This window comes from Coenobita brevimanus, chromosome 106, assembly GCF_032717465.1.
Source record: "Coenobita brevimanus isolate Jiangsu-jjx chromosome 106, ASM3271746v2, whole genome shotgun sequence".
NCBI lineage: Eukaryota > Metazoa > Arthropoda > Malacostraca > Decapoda > Coenobitidae > Coenobita > Coenobita brevimanus.
Genome location: NC_137059.1, coordinates 1,670,563 through 1,692,019, shown reverse-complemented (window position 1 = coordinate 1,692,019; position 21,457 = coordinate 1,670,563). Strand labels below are relative to the sequence as shown.

The following is a 21,457-nucleotide window of genomic DNA, read 5'->3' as shown; positions in this document are numbered from 1 at the left end:
AGTGTGACCTTAGGGTTAAGGGACTGAACAGGGAGGCTGCAATGGATCGTGCAGCATGGAGAGCCGCCATTAGGTGACCAAGGCCGACACATGCAAGCATGTTGGAGCCTTTAAAAACGAAAACGAAAAAAACTTCTCTCTTATACCCTGCCTTTTTCTCATCCTCTTGTAACCTTTCCACTCTCCTTGCAACTACTCCTTCCTCTCGTCTTTCCCCTCTTCTATTCCTCCATCTTACTTGTATTCTAATTCTGGCCACCACCAAGTAGTGGTCAGAAAGTCCACTCCCCCAACCTCTATACACTCTTGCATCCTTTACACATCTTCGCATCCTTTCATCCACACACGCATAATCAATCATACAGAGAAATAGGCATGTATTTCTCGGGTCAGAAGTTGTTAGCACAATGTTCTAAGAGTGCTCTTGCAAATACTTGTCATATACCATATAAATTTTGAATTTGTGTTAGGATAGTGAGGGCTAGAAATGTTCTGTGTTCAGTTTTGAATCAACATTATGATGTATCTCTGGAATTTCTCATTACCTTCCTGGTTATATGGAAATAGTTATTTAGTTTTTGTTTGTTTATGGTTTGATGAGTTATGAAATTTGCATTATTAAGTCTCATTACTGTATTGAAAACAATACCATTAATCAAAATAAAATTTTGTGCCATGGTATTGTACTTTGTCTTCATAAGTTCCTGATATCGGTATTGCATGGAGCCAGTTTAAGTGGGCACTTCAGAATAAGTTCCTGATAGCACTACTGCATGGAACCCATTTAAGTGGGCACTTCAGAATTTCATAATGAAGGAAGATACAACTAAAGTTTATACATAAATGCTAGTTTTAGGTCATATTTGGATAGATTTGTGAAAATAAACTTGTTCCTAATATAACAAATCGTATCATGCACACGTGGGTTAAGTGTTTTTCTTATCTACTGTCAGGGGGCAAAGGGCTGGGAAGAGATGTCCTTGGATATACTTTGTCTATACTGTGAGCCACTGGGTTTGTGTTCCTCATTTACTCTCTACACACATCAAACGCAAGTATCATTAAGCATTAAGAACAGAAAATGTTTTTCATTCAACTAATAAGCTATCATAAAAGATTCATCACCCTCAGCAGTAGAGGAGCAACAGGCAAGTGCAACAACAAAACCAATATGTTATGCTAGGTGTTTTTAGGTCGACTTCTCGTCCTAAGAACACTAGCTACTGAGCCAAGGTTCTCTTTCAAGACCGGAACTAGAATACACTACGAGAGGAACTAGGCATAAATACTAAAATACCCGCTGCCGGACCACCCACCCCACCACCGCCCACCCCACCACCGAGCCGCAACCACACCACCACCCCAGGAGGACACAATGATGGGGCTAGTGACCCAGTGGAAGAGGGTCACCGGGACACTACTGTCCTGAGTCCTTTTTCCCCGCAACTACCCCGACACCAAGTGAGCGGAAAGAGGCAATGACCTTGCAAGCGGTACAGCCGTCACCAGAATCGGGGTGGGACTGAACAAGATTCAGTCCCAGGTAACACCGCGTCGACGGCCACTGTACGCGACGGGGAAGGAGCGGCCACTGTACGCCCTTCAGTTACCACTCCAAGGGCAGGAGGCCCAAGGGGAGGAGGCCCAAGGCTACGGCCAGAAGTACACACCAGGGTAAGGGGACCCTCGGCTACGGCCTTAGTGTGTACCGGGGAGGGCGCTGCCTCTGTGCACCCCTCTCCTGCTGTTCTTTCCTACGGGAGCAACACCGCGTTGACGGCCACTGTACGTGACGGGGAAGGAGCGGCCACTGTACGTCCTTCAGTTGCTTCCCAAAGGGCAGGCAGGTTTACGGCTACGGCCGAAGTACACACCAGGGTAAGCTGACCCTCGGCTACGGTCTCAGTGTGTACTGGAGAGGGCGTGGCCTCTGTGCACCCCTCTCCTGCTTTTCTCTCCTATGAGAGCAACACCGCATCGACGGCCACTGTACGTGACAGGCAAGGAGCGGCGACTGTACGCCCTTCAGTTGCTTCTCTAAAGGTAGATAAGCTACCGGCTACGGCCAAAGTACGTACCAGGGTAGACAGGCCCTCGGCTACGGCCTCAGTATGTACCGGAGAGGGCGCGGCCTCTGTGCACCCTTCTCCTGCTTTTCCCTCTTACGGGAGCAACACCGCATCGACGGCCAATGTACGTGACGGGGAAGGAGCAGCCACTGTATGCCCTTCGGTTGCTTCTCATAGGGCGGGTAAGCTTACGGCTACGGCCGCAGTACGTACCAGGGTAAGCAGACCCAAGGCTACGGCCTCAGTACGTACCGGAGAGGACGTGGACTCCGTGTACCTTTCTCCTGCCTTTTCCTCCTTTGGGAGCAGCACCGCCAGCACAGCCACTATATGTGCGGGGGAAGGAGCGGCCACTGTACGCCCTTCAACTGTGTGCCCTAGGAGTCACAGAACCGATTTCATGGCCACTGTACGTGACGGGGAAGGAGTGGCCACTGTATGCCCTTCATTCGTGGCTCTGAGAGCACTCCCGACACAGGAAATCCCTTGCACGGCCGACCCCTTCCCTCTCGGCTGCGTGGGACGCCCTTTGTCACCATCCGGGAGTGTTGCCCCGGAGTTGTCGCCAGAGTGGTGGCAAGGCCCGATCCAGGCCCTACCTCCTACCCCTGGGAGATCCCTGTTCCTGCCGGACACCCGACGGAGACGGTGCCGCAGCTCACCCCTGTCGGCGCCTTCCCCTACAGGCAACCGCAGTCCTAGGACCCCCAGGCCCGACCAGCAGCTTCCAGGCGAGGGCAACCCAGGCTCACTTTCCCCACGGAGCCAGAGGCGACAGGCCTGCCTCCTACAGCTGTTTGGCCCCAGTCCCGAGGGCCACCTCTCAGGTCGAGGCCCCCAGACTGGAGGGCCTCCCTGCACCCCACCAATAAGGCTCCAGTACGAGGGCCTCCTCTCAGGTCGAGGCCCCCAGACAGGAGGGCCTCCCTGTACTCCACCAACAACCAGGACCCGGGCAGTGACTCCCCTACGGGCAGTGTATTGCCCTCTAGAGGAAGGCTCCCCCTAGGGCCTTCCCCGCACGCCCGTACTCCAGAGTGATTCATACCCAGGACACACAGGTAAATAATGACGCCCCTTGTACCGAGAACAACCCAGGGGGAAAATAACAGTGAACAGTGACAAAGTGAGGGCCAGTTTAATACCAGTGAAAGTTACCATTGATCTATAAGAGCCCGATACCCGGCAGAATAGAAAATAGCCTGAGTCCTAAATAAGAGAACTTATAGTAACTGTGAATGGAGACTAGGGTGTGCGGGAGAATCAAAAGTCTGTGTATAAGTGCCGTCGCGACTAAGTGACTACATCAAGTGTCGCGATCTGCACCCTGTCTAGTTATAGTAGTATTCACCCCACTGACTCTTGGCCTTGTTCATTCCCAGTGCATCGAACTAAATATATATTCTGCCTAGAGACGAAACAAGGGTATAGCAATATTATAACTAATAACATAAGTGTACATGTATAATACTGTGTCTCAAGTGTAACTGTGAACCATGGTGTTAAAGGCTAACTCTGTGTCCCTGTCTACTGTATATCCAATACCACTCTGTGTTATATTGTAACAGTGTAGAAATTAAGGCAATAGATGTGTTAAGGTATACTGCCTGGTTTTTATGTCCTGTTCCTTTGTGGGTGCTTTACTTCCGGTCCGGAAAGAGGACCCCGCTCAGTCGCTGGTGCTCTTAGGACGAGAGGTCGACCTAAAAACACCCTGCATAACAAATACTCTGGTCAACCAACCTTATACGTGTATTATCTTATATTCGTACACCACTGAACATGATGTGAATACAATTTGGTCACAATACACTATACAGGTTCAGAAGTACTGTCTGGACCGGAGGACTCTGACGGGGCTGCTGGAGTCTCGGGCTGCCTATAGGTGTCAGCCAGGTGTGGGAGGGGTCCCGTCAGGTGTGCCTTCCCTTAGAGGGCAAAGGACTACTCCTAGGGGCCGCATCATCTGGAGTGGGCTGCTGGGCGGTGTGGAGAGGGGCCCTTCTTAAGTGGGGCCTCTTCGGGAAGTTCAGTCTTCAGGGCTGGGACCAAACAGGGAGAGTAGGTGTGCTTGTCTACGCCCACTCTGGGGAGGAGGTCGTCGTCCAGAGGGGCTGGGAAGGTCATGCCCCGGGGTCCTGGGGGCGCCTCGGGGAGTCCGAGGACTGCTGTCTCCCTCGGGTCGGGTCGCCATCAGGGGTGATCTGCGGCGTCCGACAGCGGGTGGTCTCTCCTGGGCGCCGGCTGCACTGCTTGAACCCCGGGGTCATGATGGGGCCTTGCCAGACCTCCTCCAGGTGTAGCTTCTCCTGGGGGCTGCCTCTGTGGGAAGAACAGGAGGGATGTCCCGCTTGGCCACAGGAGGGGTGGACCAAGTAAGGGACGTCCTCCGGAGGGGAAGTCGCAGGGGGTGAGATACGAGTGATGTCTGTGCTCTCCCTGGCATGGCTAGTGGCCATCGCCGAGGTCCCAAGGGCAGCAGCGGTAGGGCAGCTTAGTGGCCGTCCCTTTCCTGCCTGTGTGGCTAATGACCATCACTGGGGCCCAACTTCCTGACAGGACAGGTCGAGATGTGGCTAGTGGCTGTCACCAGAGTCCTATTGGATGAGGTGAGGCTAGTGGCCATCACCTGTCCTCTGATGCAGCCAGTGGCCGTCGCCGGGGCCTCGTTCCCTGAGTGGATTGTGGGCTGAGTGTGGCTGGTGGCTGTCACCGAGGTCCTGTGAGGGGAGGAGATGGCAGACAAGATGCGGCTAGTGGGTGTTATCTGCTTGCTGCTGCAGCTTGTGGCCATGATCGAGGTCCAACTCCCGGAAGCAGCTGCAGAAGGAGGGCGGGTGGTTGCCGTCTTTCCCATAGTGCGGTTAGTGGCCGTAACTGGTTTCTGCAGAGGGGGAGATGCAGCTGTTGAGCAGCTAGTGGCCGTCTCTTGCCTAGTGCGGCTAGTGGCAGTCACTCAGGTGCTGTCTGGGACTGAGATATCAGCCCCACCCCGAACCTGGTGAGGGCTGGTTCAGCTGGAAAGTAGTGCACCAGCACTGTGTAGTTCTTCTGTTGTGGGGAAAAGGGGCGCAAGGTAGTAGGGAACATAGGCCCATACTGCCTGGGCATTGCGCGTGCCCTCTAAGCTTCTCTGTGGTCTCCCCCTGGGGTTGGTGTCGCGAAATCCGTGTGGTGTCTCGTTGTGGTGGGCATTTCACAATATATTATTAAAGTTTATCTTCAAAGCCACTACAGCCTTTTGGTCAATTACCATCCTTATCAGGCAGTGCTGACAGCTTATAAAATTATTAAAAAAACACAGGCTATTTTTAAAATGTTGCTTTGTCTTACCATTTCATTTAATCAAAATACTTAACCCCAGGGCATACTAAGTTTATTATTTCCAGTACTATAATTTAAATGTATTTTTCAGGATGGAGCCAGCATCATTAAGATCGAGTCCTGACCAGCCAGACAAAGTACAGGCAGACAAGACCAGCGGCAGCAGCTGTGGTGTTACTAATGGCCTACAAAGCTTATACCTTGGGTAGGAACCATGTTTATTTTTAATGGTATCCTTCTTTGATACCTCCAGTTAACAACCCGTGTACATAATAAAAAAAAGCAACAATCAATTGCATTTGCCTCCAGCTAGATATAGGAGACTAACTAGGAGGGTGTATATGAGAGACGGAAGGGGAGACCGAGGATGAGATGGAGGGATGGAGTAGAGAGAGAGATAAGAGAGTGAAGTTTCTAAGGTAGGGGGTAGGGCAGCAAAATGACAGGGGACAGGGCAATGTGGAGGCAATTTGTTTGTGTCCACCCCTTGCAGGATTAAGGCAGCTGGATATAGACAGAAGATATAGGAGCCCAATTATGTCTCACTTAAAGCAGCTTCATTTTAAGTAGCATGGTGCGCTTCCACTTCTAAGATATTAGGCGAGGATTGTCTGTAAAAATAAACAGTACTTGTAAGGAACTCAGTGCAGTAATAGAAATAAGAGGTAGATATGTGAATGAAGTGCAGAGAAGTATAGGTTAAGAATGAAAGGTTGCTCAAGTCATGATGGCCTTGATATGAAACATATAAAAGACCTATCAGTACTCAAGTTTAAAGGGTTAATGGCAAAAAAGACTGTAAAAAGAAAAAAAAAGCAACTCATAACAAAGACTTATCGTACATTTTCTTTCAGAGCTGCAGGGATGAAGAGGAGTGATTACATTTCTTGGGATGAGTACTTAATGTCATTTGCCTTCCTGAGTGCCATGCGCAGCAAGGACCTCTGTTCTCAGGTAAGCCTGTGGTTTCATTAAGGCTGTGTCAGATAAATGATTTTGATTCCCTAAGAGATTATGTTCAGGTTGCAAAGAATTCTTGTTCTCAAATAAGTCTCTGTCTTTATTCAGGTAGTGTCATTGTTAGCTGTTGATAAATACATTTCATTCCCCATAAGATTATTATCAAATAAGAAATGAGTACCGATATCTTTTTAAAAACTTATCTTTAATGTTTTTTGTTATATTACTTCGTGTGATTCTTTCAGGTTGGAGCATGCATTGTAAGCAGTGAGAAGAAAATTGTGGGTATAGGTTACAGTGAGATGCTGAGGGGCTGTAGCGATGATGTCTTGCCATGGACTAAAGAATCAGCTGACTTTTTAGACAATGAAGATATAGGTATGTATGTGAGTGATATTAATCTCTTTACTCAGATGATTTATTTCAGTATTTATTGTAATTCTTCTCCCACCATACCACTTTATTCCGACAAGGAAGGACACTTCACACAGCCATGATTAGGTATTCAAGCTGCATAAGTGGTCTAGTTCTCTCACATGAAAACAAACCAACTCTAGTAGAAAGAATAAGTTAAAAATGACATCCTCAAATGGGCCATCTTTGTAAGCATATATTGAGCAAGAGGATTGAGTTTTCATTTTACACTGGATATATATTCTTTGGCAGCATGATTTTTTTATTTTGTTTTAGCTAATCAGTATTTTTCTTTTATAGTCTGTGTGTGCGTGTTATTTTTCACCACAGTCTGGGAAGAATGCTTAATGATAGTCTTCATCAAAGTTGTTTCACATAAAGTTGCTCTTGGTTCTCTGTAAAGTTATATTGAAGCCTTAAATGTTTTTATTATTATTATTTTTTTGTGCTTATGACCCCAAAATCTTGTGTAAAAAACGTGCTTCACTGAAAGTTGTTTTACATAAAGTAGTACTTTATCTGTATGCTTCCTACAGACTGAGACTGTAAATGAGGACTGGTCTCATTTTAATTTTTGAAGAGTTATTTAATATGCTTCTCATTTATTGTTTTGCTTGAAGTTTTATTTGTTTTTTTAATTAATGTTCTTATTTTGATTTTATAGTTTTATTCAATGTGGTAGGGTATGCTCTGACAAATGAGGCTGCTGATGAAATGAAGGATGACTTTATGAGAAGCTGCAGGATGTAGTGAATAGAGTGGCAAGACATGATGTGTTAGTTTGCATTGGTGATTTTAATGCGATTGTTGGTAGTAGTAGGGATGGCTCTGAAGAATGTATGGGTAAGGAGGGTGTTGGTGTAAGAAATGAAAATGGAGTGCAATTTGGAAGTTTTTGTTTGGCAAATGACCTTATGATTGGTGGAACTATCTTTGAACATAGGAAAATACATAAAACTACTTGGATTTCACCATGTGGTAAATATTGTAACCAGATTGGCTACATTGCAAGTAGCAGAAGGCATAGGAGTTATTTGCAAGATGTTTGTGTAAGGAGGGGGGCAGATAGGTAGTGATCATTAACTTGTTGTGGCAAAGATTAAAATAAAACTTAAGAGAAATGTTAGTGGTAATTGTACAGGAGGTAATAAATATGATTTTGGTGAGCTGAGAAATGATGAGAACATGAAGGAAAAGTTTCAGTGGGAATGTAGGAACAGGTTTCTAGTCCTGCAGATGTTGATGGAATCTGAAGACAATGATATTAATCAAATGTGGAGAGATGTAAAAGAGGTTTTGCATGAGAGTGCTAAGGTTACTATTAAGAAAACGGGAAATGCGAGGAGGAAAAAGTGGGTGTCAGATGAAACATGGAATGGAATTCAGAAAAGGAAAGAGGCGAAGTTCAGAAGTGAAGAACAACATGTTGATGACCAGGTAGTTGAAGTACTTTGAGCAAAGTACTGGAGTTTACATTCTGAAGTAAAAAGACTCATTAGACGTGATAAAAGGAGGCTATATGATGAAAAGGCAACAGAGACAGAAATTAAGTAAAAATGATGGTCAGAGCACAAGAGCAGCGTATCAGGCCATAAAAGAGTTAACTTGGACTGAAAAGAGAAGGAAGGAAATACTATACCTGTATGTGATAGAAATGGTAACTTGTTGACTAAAGAATTGGATATAAAAGGAAGGTGGAAAAAGCATTTTGAATCTGTTCTAAATACTGTAGACCAATCCCAGCTGAAGAGGACATTTTGCCAGCCAAGAGAGATTTGCAGACAGAAACAGGGGATATGACCTTGAAAGAGGTAGCAAAATCTATAAAGGAAAGAAAAGAATTTTAAGGCCCCAGGAGAGGATAGAATATATCCTGAAATGCTTAAGGTGGAAAATGATGAGTTGATGAATGCACTTTTGAAACATTTTAATGTGGCATGGGATAATGGTGGAATTCCAGAAGAGTGGAAAAATGGAGTGATTATGAAAATACCAAAAAAGGAAGATTTAAGTGTGTGTGGAAATTGGAGGGGGATGACTTTGACACCTGTAGTTGCAAAAGTCTTTTCCAAAGTCTTGTTGTACAGAACAGAGCCAGTAATTGATATAATTTTAAGAGAAGAACAAGCGGGATTTAGAAAGGGTCGAGGTTGTAATTATCAGATTTTTATTATAAGGCATCTGATGCAACAAGCTAATGAGATGAAATGCCACTTAGTATGTGTTTTGTGGATTTTGAAAAGGCGTTTGATAGTGTTTCAGGTGGAGCTATGTAGAAAATTATGAGATTCTGTGGTATACCAGAAAAGTTTGTAAATATTATTAGAAGCCTGCATGAAGGTACTTTTTGTAAGGCAATGGTGGGTGGTTCTTTGAGTGATCCATTTGAAGTTAGGTCAGGAGTGATTCAAGGAGGAGGTCTTTTGCCATTGCTGTTTGTTTTGGTTATGGATTATGTAATGAGAAAGGTTGTAAGGAGAACAGGTGCAGGAATTAACTGGAAAGAAAATAAGAGGCTGATGGATTTGGACTATGTTGATGATATTGTACTGATTTGCGGAAGTATTTATGAGATGCAGAGGGTGCTTTATTGTCTGGTGGAGGAAGGAGAAAAAGTGGGATTGGTAATAAATTGTGGAAAGACAGAAATTATCAATATGAACATGGAGAACCAAATCGATTGTGTAATTGGGAATAATGTGGTGACGAATGTAGACAATTTTAAATATCTGGGAATGATTGTATCATCTAATGGATCATAATACAATGAAATTGAAGACAGGATTAGACAGGCTTGGTGAGCTGTTGGAATGTTGAAATCTATTTGGAATAATAATATGCTTTTGGTACAACTGAAGTAAAAATATACAAGTCCATGGTTAGACCAATTTTAATTTATGGGCATGAGTCATGGTACAGTACAATTGCAACAGATCAGAAAATATTAGGATTTGAGAATAAAATACTGAGAAGGATTCCTGGGGTAAAGTGGCAAGACAGAGTTACAAATAAAAGAGTAAGAGACGTTACGAAAGTGAAACCAGTTGAGGAATATGTGAGACTGTCTCGCTGAAAATGGTTGGGGCACATACATAGAAAGAAGACAGTTTAATACAGGATGTGCCAGAGTGGACTGCTAGAGGAAGAAGAGGCAGAGGTAGGCCGAGGGAAACCTGGTTGAGGACAATGAAAAGAGAAGCAGGAGAGGAGTGTTGGTGGGACCTAAAGGAGATGGCAAGTGACAAATATTGGTGGAGAGAGTTCATCGAGGCCCTATGCATCCCGTGGGGTGCCACAGGAAATGATTGATTGATTGATTGATTCAGTGTGTTTCCTTTTCATAATTTTTATAAGCCTAATTTTTTCTGTTATTTAATTTTTTGGTTTTCTGGCAGTGTGTCATGCTGAGATGAATGCAATTATCAACAAAAATAGCTCAGACTTGGTGGGATGCAGCATATATGTGGCCTTCTTCCCTTGCCATGAATGTGCCAAGTTGATTATCGAGGCAGGCATTAGTGAAGTGGTATTCTACTCACACAAACATGCACAGAAAGAGAGCACCATGGTTAGTAAGAGGCTCTTGGACATGGCAGGAGTGAAATACAGGTAAGGATCATGGGTTGTAATTACTGTTGTTGTTGTTGCTCTCGACTCATTTGGATGTGAACCTGGTGGACTGCTGGACCATCCACTTCATCCAGGCACTTCCAGGCTTGTGAACATCTGAATGCTATGAAGGCGCTAATACAAAATGGACTAACTTAGAGGACTGAAAGACGTGTATTAGTGCCCACATTAATATATGGATGTGAAACTTGGGTATAGCATGAGTCTGAAAATCAAGAAAGAGTTCAGTGGAAATGAGATCGTTAAGAATATGAGTACAGTTTATGCTTTGCAGAAACTGGGGAGGATAAGAATTAGGTCTGTGAAAGATGTAAAGTGAGGACACCTGTTGATCAAAGAATTGAAGAATGTGTGCTTAAATGGTATGGTCAGAATGAGAGAATGGTTATAATTTGGATGGTGAAACAGATTACCAGATATGTGGGTGGTTTTGAAGATGGAAGAAGGTATAGTAAGTAAGCCGAGAAGAAGATGGATTGATAGGGTAAATAACTGTAAGAAAACAAATTACAGAAACTGGAGAGGCTAACAAAATGTCAAGGTTATTAAAACTGATTGATGAAATATTCTTGAAGACAGATGTGTGGAAGGTTGCAGTCTTCTTTTAAATTGGAAGCTGACAGAAAGACTGTCTCACAAGTGTCAGTGAAGTGTACCTAAAAGGAAGAAAAAATTTATGAGTGGCAGTTTATTTTCTTGTGAGGTGAGGGCAAGATATGTGAAAGTTTGAATGATGTGTAAATGTGTGACCCATTTCCCTGAGGATGCTGTTTGATGAATAAGGGTGGTGTGAGGCTAAGCAAAGGTAGCTTGATGGTAGAGGACATGATGATACAGAGGCAATTTGTTTGTGGTTAGCCCCAGTGGAATTAATGCATCCAGATATAGATAGATTGACAGACATTGTAAACTATTAAACTCTTCTCTGTGACAGATTCTTCTTATGCTGATTAAGGTTTCTTTGTTGTAACAGATTTTATAATGTGCTGTTGCTCTTTTTCACAGGCAATACATACCAGTGAACAAGAAAATAGAGTTGGATTTCACAGGATGCAGTGAATCTGTTGAACTTTCCATGAACAACAGTACTCAGAATTGTACAGACAACAGTGAGCCACAACAAAATATCTGCAGGTAAGATGAGAGTTATTACTGGTGTTATTGCACCACTCTCATTCATGTATGTTTCTACTGTATCCTTCCATGTCATCCTTGGTTTCCATCTCCCCATCTCACATTCCTTATCATTCACATAACTTGACTTTCTTAATCAGTCTCTCACATTCCATTCGCTATGCAAAACATTTTATTTTGTGGTTGGTCTTATGTCACATTGAATATTTTCTCTTCAGGGATGTGAACAAAAAGCGTGAGGATTATCTGGCATGGGGGGAGTATTTCATGGCAGTGGCTGCACTCTCTGCCCACATGAGTAAAAACCCAGTCATCCAGGTAACTTTTTATTTCTCAATAGTACTTATATATGTGTGAGTATGATGCAGGGCACAGATTTACTGGCTTATTCCTAAGGCTAGAAAGTCCTCCCATGTGCCGTACACCTTCAAGTGTCACAACTTCATTTCTAATACCCACCATCCATATTGAATACATTTTAAGGCAGTCTTATTCAGAGCTAGTGTGATGGCATTATTGGGGGTGTTTTTTATGTGGGAGATTAGTAAAGTTTGTTTTATTGAAATTCATATCTTCAGACTCTTCCCTGTCCCAGTTTTGGATCAAATTCACATATTTTCAGGCAGTAGGCTGCTTCTTAACTCCCTGAGTTGGATGACATGTTTTTGGTTTAGTTGTACTGTTGCCAGACGATTTTATTCTAATTCGGAAAGGCCTCCTGTAATGATTAGTGAAGGCTGTATCAAACTCCTCAGTTCAAAAGTCTTGTAAGTCAGTGAAAATCATCTGGTAGTATCAAGAATGCAAAATTATGAACACAGCACTGGACTGAAATGGTTAACTACTTCATCATTCCCTCCATCTGACCAGGTGGGCGCTTGCATAGTGAACCGAGAGAACAAGGTTATGGGTATTGGGTACAATAGAATGCCACGAGGTTGTAGTGATGACCAGTCACCATGGGTCAAGACCAGCGACAACAGACTGGGGAATGAGTACATGTATGGTAAGTAGCATAGTAAGTCTTTGTTACCGGTATGTATATTTACATATACATCATCCATCTGTTTCTGTGCTTTATTAGTGTTCAGTGATTGCCTTCTTCATCTCCGTACATACGTTATCCATTCATTTCTCTGCCACAGTAAGTGTGGAACCATTCTCTTTGTCCATCTCCATGTATACTTTATCCATTCAGTTATGTTTCCCAGTCAGAGTGCAGCCACAATCTTGTGGATGTCCATATCTATTTCTGCTAGGTATTCCTGTGCCATAATCTGTATGCGGCAACTTCATCCATTGTTTTCTGTGCCATAAAGTGTTCACCCATTATTATGCGCATTGCTAACAAAATTAATCCAATCAGTTCTCTTCCCAGATCATTATGCAAAAACTGTCTTGTTTGTATCCACACATACTTTGTTCACTAATTTCTGTGCCCTAATCTCAGTATGCCATGCTGAGGTGAATGCCATCATGAACAAGAACTGTGCAGATGTATCAGGCTGCACCATCTACGTTACACTCTTCCCTTGCAATAATTGTGCCAAGGTCATCATTCAGGCAGGCATTAGCAATGTCATTTATGACAGTGACAAGTACAAAGACCTCTCATGCACCATTGCCTCCAAGAAGATGCTGGACTTGGCTGGGATTGAGTACAGGTGTGTGTTTACTGGCTTGATGATGGTAATAACAGTGATGATGATGATGATGATGATGATGATGATGATGATGATGATGATTATGATATGTACAGAAGTTAAAAAGATGTCTTTCTCTACTTTCAGTCATTGTAACCTACCTCGTAGGAATGTGGTGATTGACTTTGAAGGGAGCGACCGGAATAGTCCACCGAAGGAGGCATAGGTGCACCTGCAGCAGAAATAGCACATTCAGAAACATGGTCAATTAGTTTCTGCACAGTAGTTTGTGTACCTTACCATGGCTAAGATTTTTTTTCTTTTTGCAGCTTATTACACATGGATCAGTATCAGGAAAAAGACAATGCCTCTGCTCAACATCTTTTCCATAGCACTTCTTTCTGACTAACACCTTATTCTGGTGTTAATCTGTTGTTACAACTCAGGATTCAAGATGGTGGGATGGCAATTTGAGACAAAGTTAAAGTGAAAACAGTCATAAGATACTTTATATTCCTCCTGCTGTATATACAGTTGATTTTCTTTAGTTTAGGTGATATGTTTAGTAGTCTAGGGATAAATGGAGGCTGTATTTAGCCCCCTCAGTTTTAAAAACCTCCTGTAACCCCTCCAGTTAAAAATATCTGTCCTATATTTGATTAAATAGTTGGTTGCATGATCCACTCACTCGATGTAGTACTGCTTTCGGGTACCTGCCCTATCCTTAATTCTTTCCTTCCTTCCCTCTCTGTCTTTCTTTTCTTCATTCTTTCTTCTTCCTTCTGTCTACGGGTGACTACACTAAGTAACAAGCCAAATGGTTTCCTGTACACCAGGAAACTGTTTACTATGCTGGGTGATAACCACATAACCAAATTATGGTGCCTGGTGGTGTAGTGGGTAAATATGGTGCTCCAATTGGATTGAGCAGTTGCAGGTTTATATCCAAGGGGTGGTTGGGGTTTATTGCTCACATAAAGCCATTCAGGGATGAGTGAGGCAGGTCACTCTCATCTTAAATGTCAGGGCCAACCTGCCTGGCCCTGGGCTCATATGCCCCTCATGGGGCAACACCGGATTAGATGAATGAACAAATGAGTACATTGCTGTACTTAAGAACCTAATATGAAATTGACATGCAGAAAGATTTCCCATGATATAATATTTTTGTAAACTATATTTTACTGTAGCTTATATGCATACTGTCCTATACTATAATTCTTGTACTTAATTGATAGTTGGTTGACAACACTTTAGTTTTTAATCTTTCTTACATACCATAAATACTAAGGCAACTTAACTCCCCCCAAAAATGATGTGCATTGAGATTTTTGCATGATGTTATGTTTTGTAAACTGTAGTTGTTACTGTAGTTTATATGCATACTGTACTATATTTTAATTAATGTACTTGATTGACAGCTGGTTAATTGTACTGTATTTTATTTAGTGTACTTGATTGACAGCTGGTTAACAACACTAGTTTTTAATTTTTCTTACACACCATATATAGTAAGGCAGATTAACCCTTAAACCTGAGGTGATGATTCATCCACTGTATTTTCTCATCACCGGGAAACCTCTTGAGGTCTGAGGATTGTATTGATAGACTTAATTACGATCATTGTAACAGTCCACTGAGAAAAGCCTACAATTGTATTAATAAAACTGAGAATCATGGTGTAGGGAAGTTCATTTTTTGCAATAATCTTTTTTAGTGTGTATGAGAAGATAAGAAATGGCTAGGCTGCATTCCACTGTACATAAAACAGTTAGTAGGGAGGCAGAAAGTTTGAACATCTTTCATTTGCCCTCATGTGTGTCAGTAATAATATAAAAAATTGTGGGTGTGTTTCCCCTTCGTGATCTCATGTTTAACTCTTTGATTTTGGGTGACTTCCATATTAGTTTATTTTTGCTGTTACCATATGATTTTGCTGATGTGGTAGGTGGGGCACTGACATCCCACCCAATTAGTGTAATGGTACTCTTTTTAGGGTACCTCTTGTTTGAGTGGCAAGCCAAATGATTTCCTGTAAACCAGGAAAGCATTTACAGCTCTGGGTGGTAACCTTATAACCAACAACACATGTTCCTTATGTGACAACAAGTGGGTTGGCAGAGGGTTAGTGACCCTCCCCGGAAAACAACTAACTAAAAATATGAACAAGAAGCTTCGGACCAGGACTGACCAAAAGATGACAACTAAGGACCAGACAAAGGACATGATACAGATGGTGACTTGGAATGTAAGGAGTGCAAATGATGAGGTGAAAGAGAGAGAGATTGTCCAGGTGCTTGAGGGTGTGAAAGTGGATGTATGTAGATTAACTGAAACTAAATGGTGAGGTGAGAGTGTGAGAGAATGGGAGTATGGATGGGGTATATGTGTGGGAGTAGGTGAGAATGAGAGGGCAAAAGAAGGAATGTGTATTGCGGTGAGTAACAGATGGAAGGAGAATATAAGAGAGTATGGATCGGTTGACTCAAGGATTGTGTGGGTAAGATTGAAAGTTGGACTACAAATGTGGGTGATTGTGTGCACGTATGTGCCAATGCAAGATCGTGCAGGTAGAGTGAGAGAAGAGTTCTGGACAAATGTGGAAGTGTGTGTGTGGAAAATTTTGAAAGGAATGAGAGAGTGTTTTTGATTGGCGATATGAATGGTAAAGTAGGGAATGTGAAGGTGGATGAAGTAGTTGTTGCATGGGGTGTGCCTGCTGAGAGATGAGAATGGCAGTGCTTTAGTGGACATTTGTGCTGGGAGGAGGTTGGTGATAGCCAATACCCTCTCCAGGCACAAAATGATCCATAGGTATACATGGCGAGTGTTGAGAAGGGTGGGTGGTGAACTGAATGAAAGGAAGGCAATGATTGATTATGTATGTGTGGATGAAAGGATGCAAAAGTGCATAGTGGATGCAAGAGCGTATAGAGGTTGGGGGAGTGGATTTTCCAACCACCACTTGATGATGGTCAAAATCAGTGTCCAGGTGAAATGGAGAAAAAGAAGGGAAGGATGGGAGGAGGTAGTATATGCAAGTAGAGTGGAAAGGTTACAAGAGCATGAGAAAGAGGCAGAATACAGGAGAGAAGTGGAGGAACGATTGGGTAAACATGAATTGGAGCAGGTGGGGGACGTGGAAGGTGTGTGCAAGATATTCAGAGAAGAAATTTGTGCAGCATGTGAGATGGTGTGTGGAGTGAAGAGAAGATGAAAGGGGGTGCAAGGAACAGCATGGTGGAATGAAGAGGTGAGACAGGTTGTGGCATAAAAGAAGAAAGCATATAATGAGTGAATAAGAAACAGGGGCATGGAAGAATTTGAGAGATGGAAGAGAGAATTATATGTAGAGAGGAAAAGAGAGATGAAAAGATTAGTAAGAGAGAGTAAGAAGAGAGTGGTTGAGGAATTTGGGAGGAATTTGAGTGTACAGTGGAGGGAATGTAAGAAAATGCTCTGGAAAGAGGTAAAGAGTGTTGGGGAGTGAAAGATAAAAATGGTAGATTACTAGTGGAGAAGGGAGAAAAGTGAGCAGATGGAGAGAACACTTTAAGGAATTGTTGAACATATAGAATGAAAGGAATGTGAGTATAAATGGCTGGGGAATGGCTGGGAGAAGGAGGGACATGAGAGGAGAGGAAGAAATCACTAGGCTAGAAGTTGTGGAAGCAATGAAGAAAGTTAAAATAGGGAAAGCCCCAGGAATTGATGGAGTGTACAGATTGGCCTGGGAGGAAGGTAGAGTCCCAGAAGATTGGAAGTCAGGGATAATTATTCCCTTGTACAAAGGAAAATGGAAAAAAGAAGTGTGTGGTAATCATAGGGGCATATTTCTTCTTAGTGTAATAGGAAAAGTATATGATAGGATACTTAATGACAGAGTTAGGGAAATAACATAGGAATTAGTTGGAGAAGAACAGGGAGGTTTTAGGAAGGGAAGAGGTTGTGTAGATCAGATATTCACTTGTAGATCTTGAGTGGAAAAGTTTCTAGAGAAGGGAAAGAACTTGTATGTGGCCTTCATGGATTTGGAGAAAGCATATGACAGGGTGGATAGATAAGGACTGTGGAAAGTATTAAGCATATATGGAGTAGATGGGAAGTTGTTGAATGCTGTGATGAGTATGTATGATGGTGCTAGGCTGCAGTGCGTGTAGATGGTGAACTGAGTGAATTTATATCTTTGAAGGTTGGGTTGAAACAGGGATGTGTCATGTCTCCATGGTTGTTCAATCTGTACATGGATGGGGTAATAAAAGAGGTACAAGGTAGGGTAGTGGATGTTGGAGTGGCCCTGGTGAGAGAGGATAGTGTTTGGAAACTCCCTGTACTGTTGTTTGCAGATGATACTGTGTTGTTGAATGAAGACGAATGGGAGCTGCAAGGCTTGGTGGATGAGTTTGAGAGAGTGTGTAAGAAATGGAATCTAAAGATGAATGTAGGGAAGAGTAAAGTGATGGTCTTTGAGAGAGGTGAAGTCAGTGAATGTACAACGAGGTTGGATGGTGAGGAATTTGAAAATGTAAGTACGTTTAAGTACTTGGGTAGTGTGATGAGTAGGATAGAGGTTTGGAGGGTGAAGTGCTTGAAAGGGTACAACAGGGAAGAAAGGTTGCTGGTTCCTTGAAAGCAGTGATAAAAAACAGGGAAGTGAGCATGGAAGTGAAAAAGTTACTAGATGACAGTATTGTCATACCAACTCTAACGTATGGAAGTGAAGCTTGGATGTTGTTGGAAGGACACAAGTCAAGAGTGAGAGCAGTGGAAATGAGTTATTTAAGAGGAGCCTGTGGAGTCACATGAAGAGACAGGCTGACAAATGAGGATATAAAGGAGCATTAGGGTGAAAGACTGATGAAGAGTGTGTATGTGAGTGAGGTGGAGGGGGGGAGAGGGAGGGGGAGGCCGAGGATGAGATGGAGGGATGGGGTGGAGAGGTATATGAGAGAGGGGGGTGTGAGTTAGGAGCGGGGCAGTGAAATGGCGGGGGACAGGGCGACGTGGAGGCAATTTGTTTGTGGTCACCCCGAACGGGATTGAGGAGTCTGGCAATAGATAGATAGATAGATTTGTATGTTCCAAAGTTATGATATTTTACAACTCATTCCATACTAATATCATGGACTGACTGTAGGCGATTTGTTTGTGGCCACCCCGTATGGGATTAAGGCGTCTGGCAATCGACAGAGATAGATAGACATTAATTTTATTACATTCTTGTCATCAGACGATTATACCCAACTGAAGACAGACTCCAGTTGTGACTGGGTTAACAAAGGCTATATCTAATCCCTGCGGCTTGAAAAATCTCTTGTATGCTAAATAAATTAATCTGAATATTTGAATACCTAAATAAAAACACATCACAGGATTGAAGGAGTTGAGAGAGTGCCTCTGTAATGATGGGGTGCAGGAAGGCTATCTTTAACCTTCATCTGAAAAGTCTCCTCTGAACTAAATATAATCAGTTGGAAGCAGCAAGTATGTACTAAAATAAGATATCGTCTTAGTGATGGAATTAAATGAATAGTCTAGAGAACTCCTGTCTTACTTGTGTCCTTCAGTGTAAAGCATTTGTAGTACAGTGGTCCTTCCATCTTTGAGCTTTTCTGTGAATGGCATATTGAAAGAATAATATTTGCTCCCTCAAATGGTCTCTGCAGCCCTTAGTTTTAATTATGTGACTGCATAAAACCCTTTTGCAGTGCCCCAAAATATCATCAGCCATTAAAGTATATTTGTTTAAAATGTCTTTTGAGGTGGTTTTGCAATACAGGCTGTTCAGTTGTCCCTAGATACACCTACCAGTAACTGAAACGAAGCCGGGACTAAGGAAGGTCCACTGTAGGCAACATAATTGTTTTCCTGTTCACTTTATTTCAATATTAACTCTATAGCCCGAGGAGATCTTTTTGTTCTTTTGTTCTCTACCACCTGACAATCTAATTTACAGTAGCTCAATGGATAGTTTTCACAGTGAACAGATTTAATGGAGGCGTTTCAAATTCTTACCATGAAAGGCTGGACTGACTATACATAAATAAGAAGCTACATGTAGAAAATGTGCCCATAATGGGGAGCCAGGATTCTGGGAAACTTGAATGGTGAATGAATGTGTGGCCCATATCGCTGGAGTTGCTGTTTATATGTTTTTCCACATGTTATTTCCTTTTCCTTGGTTTCTGCACCCTACCTCACCCCACGTATGGGTGTGACAAAAAGATGGGATGATGATGTCGATGATGACGCCTGATGGCAGCAGGAATAAGATATAAATCACTGTCATGCTTGATGGAATAATTTTAAATGAACAGTCTTGCAAACCTTGTGTTACTTGTGCATCCTTGAATGCTGCAAAGCCAAGCCGAACAAAATGAGAGGTAAGCTGTGTGAAGCCCCAGGGTTATGTGTGACCAAGGGCATGGAAAACTTACCATGAACTCTCATACTGGCAAGTGCTGACTTTGCATTTGGTATATTCTCCGCAAATTAGTCCTTTTTTAAAGTTGGTTCACTTATTCTGTAATTGCTTCATTACTGTATTGAGTTAATGATGACTCAACACTCTTTCATCATTCACAGTTCCTTTTACCAGTTGTAAACTTTATTTGAAATCAGAAATATATATTTTTAAATTCTTAGCAATTAAAAGCTGAGAGGACAACTTTGGAATGATGATGGGTGGATGGGGACCTCTTATTTATGAATGAAATGCATGTGTCACTTAAAGCAACATGCTTACCTGTCCACATCTTATAAGTGACTGTACTGTACATATTAATAAAACCCAGCCAGTTTCAGCTTACTAGCATTATTACCTTACTTAAGCAACATAATTATTAAACTTGATTTACTTGTTCCATACCATCACTATAAGGCAGTCTTTGTTATAAGCAAGCAATGTGATCCAAAATATTACAACTTGATCCACACACCTGCTAACTGTTCCTGGTGAGGGGTACCTTCATGTGGTGGCACTGACATAGCTGGGCAGTTCTGCAGCCTGGCTGTACATCCCTTGACTCCCTATCCTTTTGTCAAAAGGAGGATAGTGGGCTGCAAAATATGGGTAACTTAAGTCTACAGTCCACTGGGTTCATGTTCAGATGAGGCTGGAACCAGAATAACAACAGTACTAATCTACAATAATACCTACCACCACACCTACCACACTTACCAACTGCATCTACCACAGAAAGTAAAATGGAGGAGAGTGGAATACAGCATAAAGAAAAAACACAGAGGAAGGAAAAGAAATAAGTGACAAAAAAAAGGAGAAAGGAGGAAACAGGGCTGATGGAATGAGCCTGGGGTTGTTATTAATGTAACTACAAGATGAATATGTTCAATTTAGGATGGACAGTGACAAGTGAAGGTAAGTGAAGGCTATACCTAACCCCTCTAGTTAGAAAAGTCTCTCCTAAGCTGAATAAAATCGTCTGGAGATAGCAAGAATGAACATAGAATTTCATAATTGGATAGAAGAGGTTCAAGACTTCATGATGTCTTGATATCGATAAAAAAATATATATATATACAGAGTGATCCACATATTACGCCCCCCTTAAACTCTGCTTGGCAATTTCTCGTGTGTTGTGGAGACAGATCAACGTTGTAAAAATTGACCCTACACTGTTATTCATTTCCTACATCCACTGCTATAGCCACACCCACACCAGCAGACTGAGCCTTCCCAGAACACATAAGATACCACCAGGTGAGTATCTAGGGTAGCACAACATACGGACCATCTTCCCTTTTACTCTAACTTGGTCTATAATCACCACCTCTCCATCTTGAATGCTGAGCTGAAACTTAACAATAGATTAACACTTGAATATGATGCTAGTCACGAAGATGTGTTATGGGAAGGATGTAAAGCTGTAGTACTGTCTTATTCTGCCACTGAACAACGTGAAAAAAGCTGCAAAAGGACGAGATTTTGGGCCAAGTTAAGGTAAAAACACTATAGAAAGAGGATGTGTCGCGAAGTGTGGAGGCTTCGAGAAAAAGGAGAAAAAGTGGAAGAGACGCAAAGCCTGTTCAGGAAGACTTAAGAAAGAAATGGGGCTTCTCTCTCTCTCTCTCTCTCTCTTTCACACACACACACACACACACACACACACACACACAGCACTTTCCTGTAACAAAAATAGCCCAATAATCCCGCCAATCCAACCAAATACCGCCCAGTGATGACGCACTGGGCGAGAGAAACGAGCCTAAGTCGATTTTCTCGCCTCTTCCTCTTTCTGCAGTGTTTCGTAATCCTTTCAGTTC

At 42.7% G+C, this 21,457-nt stretch overlaps 1 protein-coding gene across 1 annotated transcript; it reads left to right on the top strand.

Moving 5' to 3' along the window:
* Positions 1-6,266: 6,266 nt before the first annotated feature.
* On the top strand, positions 6,267-20,626 carry LOC145416472 (uncharacterized). Its single transcript, XM_080285427.1, has 8 exons — positions 6,267-6,347; positions 6,599-6,731; positions 10,163-10,376; positions 11,403-11,531; positions 11,750-11,849; positions 12,402-12,537; positions 12,982-13,195; positions 20,587-20,626. Exons 1-8 carry the CDS (start codon positions 6,297-6,299, stop codon positions 20,624-20,626), a joined length of 1,017 nt encoding a protein of 338 aa, XP_080141553.1. The 5' UTR covers positions 6,267-6,296.
* The last annotated feature ends 831 nt before the right edge of the window (positions 20,627-21,457 follow it).